The sequence below is a fragment of the Lethenteron reissneri genome, chromosome 50 (genome assembly GCF_015708825.2).
Source record: "Lethenteron reissneri isolate LAM-NWPU_2019-01 chromosome 50, ASM1570882v1, whole genome shotgun sequence".
Taxonomy (NCBI): domain Eukaryota; kingdom Metazoa; phylum Chordata; class Hyperoartia; order Petromyzontiformes; family Petromyzontidae; genus Lethenteron; species Lethenteron reissneri.
The window spans coordinates 9807069-9821063 of NC_083828.1; the positions used below are offsets into that span (position 1 = coordinate 9807069).

Below are 13995 nucleotides of genomic sequence, written 5' to 3' on the forward strand. Positions count from 1 at the left end.
GCGTTTCGTGTGCGTGCGTTTCGCGTGCGTGCGTTTCGTGTGCGTGCGTTTCGCGTGCGTGCGTTTCGTGTGCGTGCGTTTCGCGTGCGTGCGTTTCGCGTGCGTGCGTTTCGTGTGCGTGCGTTTCGCGTGCGTGCGTTTCGCGTGCGTGCGTTTCGTGTGCGTGCGTTTCGCGTGCGTGCGTTTCGCGTGCGTGCGTTTCGTGTGCGTGCACCTCGTCTGCGTGTGTTCCGTGTGCTCACTCGCTCGCTGGCTCGTGGTGCAGGTGTCGAGCAGCGTGGCGGAGCACTTGGCGCACTCGCTGCAGGACTGCTCTAACATCCAGGAGATCTTCCAGACGCTCTGCTCGCACGGCTCCTCCGTGTCGGAGAGCAAGCTGCGGGAGTTCGAGGTCGAGATGGAGCGGCTCAACAGGTGAGCGGGGGGGGGGGGGGGGTGGGGGCGGTTCTGAGCTCGCTCATGGCACCTCCGTAGAGCAGGGGTTGGTTACGTCGCAATCGCGGATACGTTGGAGTTCGTTGGCAAATTCGTCCCGTTGTCCGTGATTGTCTGCAACTCAACTGGTTTGCCCCCCCCTCCCCGCGTGGCGATAAGCGGGGTACGTTTGCGGATTATATGAATTGACGTGAATAACATTTGACGAACAAAAATATGGAAACATAAATTCAACATTTTTGGGACACGTTTGTGTTTTATTTTAAAGCATCATTATCATCATCACGTCCGATTAGCACTTCCGATTAGCGCGGTTGGCTACGTACGGTGTGAAAGAAGTTCAACATACACACATACATACCCGTCCGTGTGTGTATGTGTGAAAGTAAACAAAAAAAATTTGTCCATCCATTCATTACCAAATCCACCGATTGAATGAAGGCCTTCCCTCTCGCTCCATGATGGACTTGGGAACTTTTTGCTTGCCATACTTCACCGGGCTGTTCATTGCGGGTTGGCGAAAGGTTGGTTGGGGTGGAGGGGGGGTAGGTCAAGGCGGCATATCCGGTTATCGCTCGCCGCCGATGTGACCCCGTGACCCCGTGACCCGGAGTCTAAACTCACCACTGCACCGGCCATGCCACCACTCGTGATGTTTGTCCGAAGGTGCCAGTGAAGCTTCACGCTTGAGTCCCCCCATCCCCCCCCCAACCCCTCCCCCCCCTTCACACGGTGGTGGCCCGTCGGTTTTGCCCGCAGCCGCATCGAGCACCTCAAATCTCAGAACGACCTGCTGACGATCACGCTGGAGGAGTGCAAGAACAACGCGGAGAGGATGAGCATGCTCGTGGGCAAGCACGAGTCCAACAGCACCGCCCTGCGTCTCGCCCTGCAGTACAGGTGAGCGGCGGGCGCCAGCGGTCCCTCTGCCGCCCCCCCCCCCCACCCCGGTTAAGGTGGGGGAGCGACGGTGGTGGGGGCGCTTTGAACGACACGTTTCTGTATTGTGGACGATATTGGTCGCGAAAGCCTGCGCGTTCAAACTTACGGCGGACACGCGACTCCGATTAGCACGGTCGGCTACGTATGGCGCGAAAGAAGTTCAACGTACTCGCGTGCATACGACCCGAGTTGCATTCCCGCTCGTGGCCTGCCACCGGTGAGGATTTTCTGAACCGGTCCTGGGCCTCACCTAGGTCGACTCCGCCTAAAAAACGAGTACCTGGTGAGATGTTTAACCATCACCACTGGAGAGACAAAGGCGGCCGGGCGTGGTGCTGGCCACCCACTCTTCCCCGCGTCGCGTGCCGTGCCGGCCTTCATAGGTGCTACTAGCTAGCAGCACTCGCCCCGACAGTCTGTTAACGGCTACCTGGGGGATCTTTGTCTTGTGTGTGCGTGCGTGCGTCCAGTGAGCAGTGCATCGAGGCGTACGAGGCCCTCATGGCGCTGGCTGAGAGCGAGCAAGGCCTCATCCTGGGACAGTTCCAGGCCGCCGGAGTCGGCTCCGTAGGTGAGTGGGCTTCTCGTCTGCCTTGATTTGCTACTTCGAGAGAGAGAGAGAGTTGACGGGTCAAGACAAAAAATTAACCCGTCAAAACAAAGTTTTTCACTATAAATCCTTTATATGCGTGGCGGCTAGAGTCCTCTCGTCCTCTGGCTTGAGATGGCTGCCACCTATGGGTCAGATGATTGCCTGCCACCATTAAGCAATTGGTAATTATATAGAATTTATTTTTTCCTAAAAAGTGTAAAATTTTGAAAAAAAGTTTCAAGAAAATTAATTGTCACGCACAACGAGTCTGCGTGCAAAATGTCAGCTCGATTGGATCACGGGAAGTGGGTTAAAAAACGACCGAAAGATTTGCACGGTCGTAAGCAAGCAAGCAAGCAAGTGAACTTAATATAAAGGATTTTAAAACATGTAGCGTCGTGTGTCAACGCGGACCCGTCGCGCGGAGGTAAAGGCGCGGCCCCGCAGACGCTCGCTCACGCCGCTGCTGGCGGAAGAGGCCTCCGCTAGGCGGAGCTTTTAGAGAGCCGCCCTCGAGAGAGAGAGAAAGAGGCTTATGCTTGGCCTACTGTGGCCCAGGCGTATTGGGAGAGTTAGGAGTGCCCACGCTTGATCCCACCGCACGCAACTCCGCTGGCGATCGGATGACTGCGATGGACTCATCTACGCTGATGGGTGGAGGGGGGGGGGGGCACGGGGGGATTTAAGAAACTTGCACCGTTGTTTCAAGTGCCGCACCGGGAGATGGAATCGATCAATGGCATTGGTCAATGGAATCAAACAATCAAATAGATCAATGGGATCGATCAATACAGTCAATTAATGGAATCGATTAATGGAATCAAACAATCAAATCTGATAAATGGGATAGATCAATGCAATTGACCTGATCAATCCAATCGATCAATGTAATATACCAATGTAATCAATCAATAAAATAGACCAATCCAATTAATCAATGTAATTGATCAATCCAGTCAATCAATGGAATCGATCAATGTAATAAAAAATCTCATTTATCAATGAAATCGATCAATCCAACTGAACAATTGAATAGATCAATACAATTGATCAATGTAATCGATCAATCCAATCAATCAATGGAATCGAGCAATACCATAGAACAATGGAAGCGATCAATCCAACCGATCAATGTAATCGAATCGGATCTCATCAATGCAATCGACGACTTCTCAATCGCGGGTCCCGGCACGCCGACCGTTAACCCCCGCCGGCCGCGTCGCTCCGTTTCCTTCTGATCCCAAAGGGCCCCCCCCACCCCCCCAACCCACCCCCACCCCCCCAACCCCCCAACCCCCCCCCCACCCCCCCAACCCCCCCACCCCCCCACCCCCCCCAACCCCCCAACCTCCCCCCCCCCTACCCCCCCAACCTCCCCACCCCCCACCCCTCTACCCCCACCCCCCCCACCCCCCGTCTCCATCGGCGCGAGCAGCTGAGCAACCGAGCGGCGGTGGGTGGCGGCGGCAGCGCCGAGGACGCGTCGCGGGCGCTCCGGAAGGCCCGCGAGGGCCGCCGGGTGGCGGAGGCGGCGGCCCGGGCCCTGCTGGCCAGGCTGGACGGGGTGTGCGGCGCGCCGGGCGCCGTGGGCGGCGCCCAACCCTGGGAGAGCCTCTCCTCGCACAGCCAGACCAGGTGAGGGTCGCGGCCAGACCTGGTGGGGGTCGCGGCCAGTCTGTCGCACCCGGGTGACAAGTCGCGACGGAGGCTCGTTTGAGAGAGCGAGGTGGTGGTGGGGGCGGTGGGTGAGTCCCTCACATTTTTTTTGTTGGTTCAACAAAAATCAACTCGACCTGGAATCTGAACTCCGTGTTGTCCCATTGCCCCCATCCCCGTCGCTCCCCCTACCCCACCCACCCTGTCCGCCCACCGCCGCCAGCACGACGAGTTCGACAGCGAGCAGCTGCGACGCGGACCTGAGCAAGGAGGACGAGCAGCGGCTGCGCGACTACGCGCAGCAGCTGCGAGCCGACTGCGCCGCCGTGACGCTCACCATGCTGGAGCTGGAGAGCGTGCACCTCGACGCGCTGAGCTGCGACGTGAAGTCGCGCGGCGACGGCACCCGCCTCGACCTCGAGAACGCCGTGCTCATGCAGGAGCTCATGGCCATGAAGGTGAGACGGCCCGCGCGCGCGAGAGAGAGAGGAGGGGCCCCCACCCCCCCCTACTCCCTGGGAGGAATGAGCGATCATTGATTGTCTGCCGCATGGGGCACGCTCTCTCGCTCGCTGACGGAGGGAGAGGGCGGCTCGGAAGCACGAAGAGGAACCACAGATGGGAGCGGGGAGGCAGTGGCCGGGCAATAAGCCGGCACCAAATTCGCCACGCAAAGCCACCCACCCAAATCCACCCACCCACCCATAGCCACCCACGCACCCAAATTCACACATCCACCCAAAGCCACCCAAATCCACCCACCTACCCAAATCTACCCACCTACCCAAATCCACCCACCCATCCACCCAAATCCACCCACCCAAAGCCACTCAAATTCACCCACCCACCCAAAGCCACCCAAATCCACCCACCCACCCAAATCCACCCACCCACCCAAATCCACCCAAAGCCACCCAAATCCACCCACATACCCAAATCTACCCATCCACCCAAATCCACCCACCCAAAGCCACCCAAATTCACCCACCCACCCAAAGCCACCCAAAACCACCCACCCACCCAAATCTACCCACCAACCCAAATCTACCCACCCACCCAAATCCATCCACCCACCCAAAGCCACCCAAAGCCACCCAAATACACCCACCCACCGCCACCCATCCACCCAAATGCACCCACCCAAAGCCACCCATCCACCCAAAGCCACCCAAATCCACCCACCCACTCAAAGCCACCCAAAACCATCCACCCACCCAAAGCCACCCAAATCTACACACCCATCAAAATCCACCCACCCACCCAAATCCACCCAAATCCACCCATTCACCCAAAGCCACCCACCCTCCCAAAGCCACCCAAATCTACCCACCCACCCAAAGCCACCCATGCACCCAAATCCATCCACACAAAGCCACCCATAGCCACCCAAATCCACCCATCCACCCAAAGTCACCCAAATCCATCCAAAGCCACCCACCCAAATCCACCCACCCAAAGCCACCCAAATTCACCCACCCACCCAAAGCCACCCAAAACCACCGACCCAAATCTACCCACCCACCCACCCAAATCCATCCACCCACCCACCCATCCACCCAAATACACCCACCCAAAGCCACCCAAAGCCACCCAAAGCCACCCAAAGCCACCCAAAGCCACCCAAAGCCACCCAAATCAACCCATCCACTCAAAGCCACCCACCCAAATCCACCCATCCAGCCAAAGCCACCCAAATCCACCCACCCATCCACCCAAATCCACCCACCCAAAGCCACCAGAAGCCACCCAAAGCCACCCAAAGCTACCCAAAGCCATCCAAATCCACCATCCACCCAAAGCCACCCACCCATATCCACCCATCCAGCCAAAGCCACCCAAATCCACCCACCCGTCCACCCAAATCCACCCACCCAAAGCCACCCGAAGCAACCCAAATCCACCCAACCCACCCATCCACCCAAATCCACCCACCCAAAGCCACCCAAATCCACCCATCCACCCAAAGCCACCAACCCACGCAAAGCCACCCACCCACCCAAACCCACCCACGCAAAGCCACCCACCCAAAGCCACCCACCCATCCACCCACCCACCCAGAGCCATCCACCCACCCACCCACCCAAAGCCTCCTAAAGCCACCCAAAGCCTCCTAAAGCCACCCAAATCCACCCATTCACCAAAATCCACCCATCCACCCAAATCCACCCACATAAATACACCCACCCACCCAAACACCTGCCCACCCAACCGCCCGCCCGCCCACCCACCCACCGCACCCACAAAGCTCTACGATCCTCCATATATGAAGGTGGCGTCTTCCAATTAATGAGTGTTCACACGTGGGAGGAAACCGCAGCACCCGGAGCAAGCCCCACGCCTGCGATGGGGGGGCATCACTCCGAGTACGCCACGCAGACGGAAGCGGACTCGAGTCCACGTTCTGCTGCGCCGCCTTCTCGTCTTCCTGGATTGTTGTCCTAGCGGTTGGCTGCCTCTGGCATTGGTCAAATTTGCCGTTTTGTGTTCGAATGCTCGCGGGTTATGTTAATGCCCACCTCCATCCGTCAGTCTGTCCATATAATCCATCTGTCTCTCCGCACAACGCCTCCATCTCTCTCGTCTTGCCTGTCTTTCCATCCATCCCTCTTTTCCCACCTCCATCCATTCATCTGTCTCATTTATCCACCCATCCGTCTCTCATCATAACTCCTACATCTGACTTGCCTTGCCTATATGTCTAATCATCTCTGTATTCCCACCTCCATCTGTCCCATCCATCCAACTCTCCTCACCCTCCTCCATCTATCTGTCTTGCCTGTCTCTCTGTCCATCCCTCTCTTCCCACCTTCACCAATCTGTCCACCTGTCGCTCCGTCCACCTCTCTTGCCGTGTCCGCGCGCCGGTCCATCACCCCCCCCGTGACACCGGTACCCCCCCCCCCCCGCCCCGTCCCCAGGAGGAGATGGCAGAGCTGAAGGCGCAGCTCTACCTCGTGGAGAAGGAGCGGAAGGCGCTGGAGCTGAAGCTGAGCACGCGCGAGGCCCAGGAGCAGGCCTACCTCGTGCACATCGAGCACCTCAAGTCCGAGGTGGAGGAGCAGCGCGAGCAGCGGAGTCGCTCGCTCGGCTCCGGCAGCGGCGGCACCGGCGGCACCGGCGGCGGCACCGGCGCTCGTCTCAAGACGCCCAAGGTCGGCCTGACGCCGGCGGGCGCGGCGTCACCACCGCGTCGTATGTCTAGAGGGTGGTGCAGCATCGCCACCGCGTCGTATGTCTAGAGGGTGGTGCAGCGTCGCCACCGCGTCGTATGTTTAGAGGGTGGTGCAGCGTCGCCACCGCGTCGTATGTTTAGAGGGTGGTGCAGCGTTTCCACCTCGTCGTACGTTTAGAGGGTAGTGCAGCATTGCCACCACGTCATATGTTTCACAGGGTAGTGCAGCGTGGTTGCCATGGCCCTGGTGCAAAGAATTAAATGGAAATCCGCCGTCCAAGTTTCCCTCCCCTCTTCGTATATCGCCGGCGCCCAGGCTGCTCCGGCTCGTGGTGCCCCGGTGCAGTTGCACCACCTGCACACTGCCTGGGACAGACTTCCTCTGTGGGGGTCAGAGGGCACGGGGATGAGCGTGGGTGGGGAGGGGGCACGGCAGTTGAGGGCGCTAGAGAGAGTCACTCGACGAAGCCGCTCGGCAGTTTCCCCGCCGACGTTTAAGCTTTGAATATAAACTCCGACCTCTGAGCCGGGTGGTTCAGAGGTCAGGGCGCTGTGCTGGCAACAGCCGACCGACACGCCGTGCGACGTCCCTCACCCAGCGGTGGATCGAACAAACATCTGCGGAGTCTCCGCAAACGTCATCTTCACGCGAGACAAACGGACGGCGCGCAATCGCGACTCCTCCTCCACCCAGCAGTGGATGGAGCACGCCGCTGCCAACGACCGTGATTACCACGGCGACGCTCTGCGCGCGTCCCCATCCGCGGTTTCCGCCAAATCAATTTCCAGCGGCGTGGAGAGGAGAGGTTCCAATCGTCGCCATTCGTCGCCGCCCAGTGCGTTCCCGATGCTTGGCCCGCGTGTCGCGCCTTACAAACGCGGCTGCCCGTGAAAACAAAACCTCCATTCTCCTCTGATCGTTGCAGCCGTGGAAACCGCAGCGGCCGCCCCCCTCGCCCGCCCCGTGCCCCCCTGACTCGTGACCCCCGCCCCACCCCCGTCGACCCCTTGTTGACCCCTTGTTGACCCTCGCCCTGTGCCCCCCCCCACACACCCCCCTTGCCGGCCAACAGGAGAACGGAGAGACGCTGACCGCGGCGATCACTCTGGCCGAACTCCGCTCGCCGCTTCACGACAACGACCTGGCTAACGAGCTCTCCGATGCCCTCCACAGGTCAGCTGTCTGCTCATGAATCAATTTGGTCGTTGGTACTGGGACGGAGGTCGGCGGCGAGGGGGGGGCAAGCCTTGTCCTTGCTTACGTAGGGCTACCCGCCTAAGACACCTTGGGCGGGTAGCCACGTGCGCATGGCGTCGGCAGGATGTTTAAGCAAGATTTCTCTCCTCTGTATGTTGTAGAGTAATAATGGGTGCTTCAAAAAGATGTTAACGCTTCGGAGAATGTGCGACAACGCCACAAGACATGTGCTGTCTCCGGGCTCTGGAGATCACCTGCAGAAGATCGCAGGCACGCGTTGGCAACGATGGCGAACAAGTGGAGACTTTTTGAGGCTATTAACGTACATGTGTTAACATGTTATAGTGTATTATGATAATACGCTCTCACGTGTTAAAAACATTTTGCAGCACCCTGTATATGCGTGACCATATTGCCCATTTGTCCTATTATTATTATGTACGTTGAACTTCTTTGGCACCATACTTAGCCAACTCGTGCTCATCGGAGGTGCGGGGGTGGGGGGGGAAGGACAACAAACTAAATGCAACGGCAACAACAACAACGACGACGACGTCAAGTTCTAAAGAAATGAGTTTTCAATCAAGGTGATTGTCAAAGTGCGTAAGACACCAGTAGCCTTCCTAATACCGCAAGGAGGAAGAGCGTTCCAGACGGCCGCAGGAGCGAGTCGGGAAGCGCCGCGACGAGAGAGAGCGAAGTTGCCGCCCCTCTGCCGTCGCGTCTCTCGGCGTCGACCTCGGACACGAGCGGCGGCAGCGTCGCCCGGACGTCACTCATTTGAATCCGGATGGGATCCGTCGATCCGTTGAGCCCACGCGCTCGCACAAAAACAACGACCCCCCCCCCCCCGTGTAGCCTGTAACAGACTGTAGGGGCAAGTGCTGTTTGCGAGCGCCTATGAAGGCCGGCACGGCACACGAGGGGGTGGGTGGCCAGCACCACGCCCGGCCGCCTTTGTCTCCCCAGTGGCGATGCTTTTACACACCGCACCAGCTACTCATTTGAGGCTGAGTCGACCTAGGGGAGGCCCAGGACCGGTGCAGATAATCACGACCGGTGTTGGTGGCCGCGAGCGGGAATCGAACTCGGGCCGACGAGTTTCGTTAGCGCAGCCTGAATACAAATAAGCCAAATACAAAGATCCCCTCCATATAGCCTTAACAGACAGTCGGGGCAAGTGCTGTCAGCGCGATCGCCCTTGATGCACACACGCTCGCACACCTTGGCTTCATTCAGGGGTTGACATTTCAGAATTTTCGCAACCCACCCAATATAAAATCCGAGGGCGGCCACCAGCTGTGTTCTGCAGCTCATCGGATTCCTCCAGCACGAGTAAATATTCCGATTCTGTTAGCGGTCGGCACCGCCGGGCTCCCGCAACCCAGGAGGGGTCCGCCGGTGCCCGCGGGGTCCACCAACGTCGCCGGCGGTCTTCGAATCCCCGCCCCGCCGCGTCCGTTTGCCCACCCAGCCGGAGGCAGTGGGTCGCACCGCAGTGAGTGGACGGCCCAGGCTGGCGAGCGGTGGGGTGCATTGTGGGTACGCGCCCCACGGCGCCGGAGAGCCTCTCTCTCCCATTGGTTCGCTGCAGCGAAGGCTCCTTCCGCCGGCGGTGGCGTGAGCGGCAATTGCGGGGCTGCGCCTTTTATTATTATTTATTGTTATTGTTTAGTATTTTATTACAAATGTTTATTTTTTATTCCGCATTATTTATTGTTTTTCTGACACTTTTTTTATTACTTTCTTATTATTTCAGATTTATTAATATTTGATTACACTTTATTATTATCATGAGTTTTATTTATTTTATTTACTAATAATTTTTATTAAAAATGAATTGCCACCGCGCCCCTCCTAGGGAGAAGAAGCTGAAGGTCCGTGTGCAGGAGCTGGTGGCGGCGCTGGAGAAGCTGACGCGGAGCAGCGAGATCAGGCACCAGCAGTCGGCCGAGTTCGTCAATGACCTCAAGCGAGCCAACAGGTGACCCCCACCCCCCCCCACGGGTGACCCCTTGGAGTGACCTCCACGGGTGATCCCCACGGATGACCCCACGGGTGACCCCCTGGGATGACCCCTTGGGATGACCTCTTGGGTGACCCTCAGGGGTGACCCCATGGGTGACCTCCATGGGTGACCCCCATGGGTGACCCCACAGATGACCCCCACAGATGACCCCCATATAACGCGGACGCGAATTGTATATAACGCGATTGAGTAAATGGAACCACGTCGCAGCATGAGTAGGAATTGCACGGCTGCCCCGGCGTAGCATCATCGCACGAGGCGGGATGCTGCTGGATGCTTCTAGACGCTACCCCCACGCGCCTCGGTCTTTGTCCGGCCTGCGTGCGTGTCTCACGTGTTATCGCGCACTGTGCTTTACCCCTCTGTGTTATATATCGTTTATTATAACGCGATTTTACATCACGCGGTGTTCTTCAGGAAAGCGTCGTAGGAGAAACAGACCGTCACCTACGTGGCCGTGGCCTAACCAGAAATTTCAAATGGTGCGATTGTGCGCATGTCCGTGTGTGTCTGTGTGTGAGTCTGCGCGTGTCCGTGTGTGTTTGTGTGTGTCTGTGTGTGTGTCTGCGCGTGTCCGTGTGTGTCTGCATATGTCTGTGTATGTCTGCACGTGTCCGTGTATGTCTGTGTGTGTCTGCACGTGTCCGTGTGTGTCTGCGCGTGTCCGTGTGTCTGTGTGTGTCCGTGTGTGTCTGCACGTGTCCGTGTATGTCTGTGTATGTCTGCACGTGTCCGTGTATGTCTGTGTGTGTCTGCGCGTGTTCGTGTGTGTCTGCGCGTGTCCGTGTGTCTGTGCGTGTCCGTGTGTGTCTGCGCGTGTCTTCGTCTGTCTGTGTGTGTCTGCGCGTGTCCCTGTGTGTCTGTGTGTGTCCGTGTGTGTCTGCGCGTGTCCGTGTGTGTCTGCGCGTGTCCGTGTGTGTCTGTGCGTGTCCGTGTGTGTCTGCGCGTGTCCGTGTGTCTGAGCGTGTCTTCGTGTGTCTGTGTGTGTCTGCGCGTGTCCGTGTGTGTCTGCGCGTGTCCGTGTGTGTCTGTGCGTGTCCGTGTGTGTCTGCGCGTGTCCGTGTGTCTGAGCGTGTCTTCGTGTGTCTGTGTGTGTCTGCGCGTGTCCGTGTGTGTCTGTGTGTGTCCATGTGTGTCTGCGCCCCCACGCCGCCCACGCCCCCGCGCAGCAACCTGATAGCGGCGTACGAGAAGACGAAGAAGAAGTACCAGAGCAAGGTGAAGAGGCTGGAGGCACAGACGGTGTCCATGGTGGAGCGCCACGAGACGCAGGCGCGGATGCTCAAGCAGCGCATCGCTCTCCTGGAGGAGGAGAACGCTCGCCCGCCCGCCAACGAGACGTCGCTGTGACCGCGGCCGGCGAGCGGCGGCCGGCGGGGGGCAACCAACGACAGGAAACAGCGGCGGCCGCAACGGCGGCGGCAACACCATTGGCGGCAACACCGGGGGCAAGAACAGCGGCAGCACGCGGGGCGCCCACCAAGGACTGCTCGCCACTCCATCACCGCGACACTCACACACACACACAAAAAAGACAAAGATGCCCCCCGTGTAGCCTGTAACAGACTGTAGGGGCAAGTGCTGTTAGCGAGTAGCACCTTATGAGGGCCGGCGCGGCGCACGAGGGGGGGGTGGGTGGCACAGAGATGCACGCGTTGCCTGCGCTCCCGGGAAACGCGCAACGCTGGGCCAACGTCGGGCCCGTCGCGTCCGAGCGTTGGGCCAATCGCGTGCGGTTCGGATGCGTCTGGGCACCAGCGTTGGCCCAACGTGTTCCGTGTCACACTGAGGGGGGGGGGGGGGGGGGTGAGGGGGGGGGCGGGGTTTTCTAATTCAGAAATCTGCGGCAGCGGGCCCTGGTTCATCCCAGGGCCGATGTGCCACTTCCGCAGATATTTCACATTTCGAAAAAATAGAAAAAGTTGCCAGTGGGATGCGTCCCCTCGCCGCCCCACTGCTGTTGTAGGCTGTCGGGGCGCACGCTGTTAGCGAGCGCCTATTAAGGCCAGCACGGAGCACACCAGGGGAGTGGCGGGGGGTGGTGCCGGCGGAGCGTTGCAGCTGACGCTGCTCCCTCTGGTGTCGATGTTCACCGTACGCCATCGGGAGCTCTTTTTTTTCAGGCCGAGTGGACCTAGAGGAGGTGCGGGCAGGGTTTGTAGATATATGGCCACTTTTGCCGTGTGCGGGTTAAGAGACGGAATGCGGGACAAACGGGATTGGATCGCGGTGCGCGAATCGCTGTGACACACCGCACAGATGCTCGCGTGCAAAATGCAAAAGACAAATTTCCCCCCAATGGCCTTTGACAGTCCGCTGGGGCGAAATCTGAGCGAGCAGCCATTCAGGCCGACACGGCACACGAGGGGGTGGGTGGCCAGCATCCACGCCCGGCCGTCTTTGTCTCCCCAATGCTGATGTTTTACACACACCGCACCAGGTACTCAATGTCAGGCGCAGAACCGGTTCGGATATTCGTCACTGATGTGGGCTGTGAGCTGGAATTAGAACTCGGGTCGCTGGGTTCGTCACGCGCTGCGCTAACCGCAGTGCCCCACCGCTCACGTGCAAACACACGTGCAGACACGCGCGCATTTCTGTACAAATATGGGTGTGTATTGCATGCATCCCAATTTAACTGATAACCTGCAGCTTTGTTAACCGGATTTCCAATTAATTTCCTGGTAAAATTAAGTGCCATTTACTCGATTTAAAGATTGTAAACTCAATAGAAGGTTAAAAAAAAATGTTCCTACTAAAAGTATTCCTACTCGTGAACAAGGTAAAAAAAAAACATGCATTTATATTTTTTGGCGAGTGAACACACGGAGGATTTGGCAAATACGTCTTTAGTGCGATATAAGTTCCACCTTTGACAGATCGCATCCAATCAGAAGGTTACTTTGCAATACGCAGAACGCGACAGGTTCCGTCCAATCACAGGCAGCGACGATCGGGAAGCTGCTGTGAAATGCGCAACACGTGACAGGTTCCGTCCAATTGCCGGTGGCTACAATCACGACGTTGGTGTAAAAGCACAGAGCGGCACACAATGGCCAGTTAGTAGTAGTTACAGAGACACCGATTGTGAGTACGTCGGGGAAAGCAGCAATGTTGAAGCACAAGGCGATCAGTTTGAAAACTAATTTTTGTAAAACTGATTTTTGTGTATTCTTGGTTCTTCCGGTAAAGTCACGTAGAAGGGAAATCATAACATAAAATTAAAAACAATAAAATTCTCACGACGTTTCCATTGCAACACAAGCAATTATCATCCTTGATGATGAGAATTGTATTGTTTTAAATATAATTATTTTATTATTTCCCTTCTACGTGACTTTACCGAAAGAACCAAGAATATGAATCCCTGCAGTCACGAAAGAAGCTTTAAATTGCTTTTTCTGTGTTTAGTTTGTCGTCCTTCGCCCGCACCTCCGGTTAGCCCTGGTTGGCTACGTACGGTGCGAAAGAAGTTCAACATACCCTACCCGCACCTCCGGTTAGCGCGGTTGGCCACGCACGCACAGACGGTCTTCAGCGGATAATTCCAGTCCAGTATTTGCCGATATATTTTGCGTTTGTGGGCCGTGAATGCAGGCAAAACGGATTTCTCTCCCCTTTTGGAATGGCATCGCGGGATCTTCAACGTGCCAGTATATACACACACACACGCACACACACGCACACACACACGCACACACACGCACACACACACACACGCAGTATTAGCCACGTCGCGTTCCGGTGACGCCTGCAAGTTGCAGGGTGTTTTTTTTTAAGACGTCGTTACTCGCCGCAGAGAACCACGGTGGACGTGATCGCCGCCACTCTATGAAGAGCCAGCGCCAAAACTGTGCCCCGTGCTCTGTCCCGCGTGGCCTTTCATTCCCGATTCCCGTTCCGTTCACGTCCAACTACGTGAACGGAACGGAATCAGAAACTGAACCGCACGTGCGTGTACGCCACCGTGC

The 13995-nt window shown here is 57.4% G+C and overlaps 1 protein-coding gene across 1 annotated transcript; it reads left to right on the forward strand.

Annotated features, from left to right (window-relative positions):
* Nucleotides 1-241: 241 nt before the first annotated feature.
* On the forward strand, nt 242-11677 carry LOC133355027 (colorectal mutant cancer protein-like; the record flags this gene model as incomplete). Its single annotated transcript, XM_061572283.1, is given in 10 exon segments — nt 242-414; nt 1195-1335; nt 1848-1948; nt 3405-3423; nt 3425-3604; nt 3849-4083; nt 6544-6777; nt 7871-7971; nt 9857-9979; nt 11194-11677. Coding segments are annotated over 10 exon segments (1488 nt in total), but the record flags the coding sequence as incomplete, so codon positions are not given.
* Between the last annotated feature and the right edge of the window lie 2318 nt (nt 11678-13995).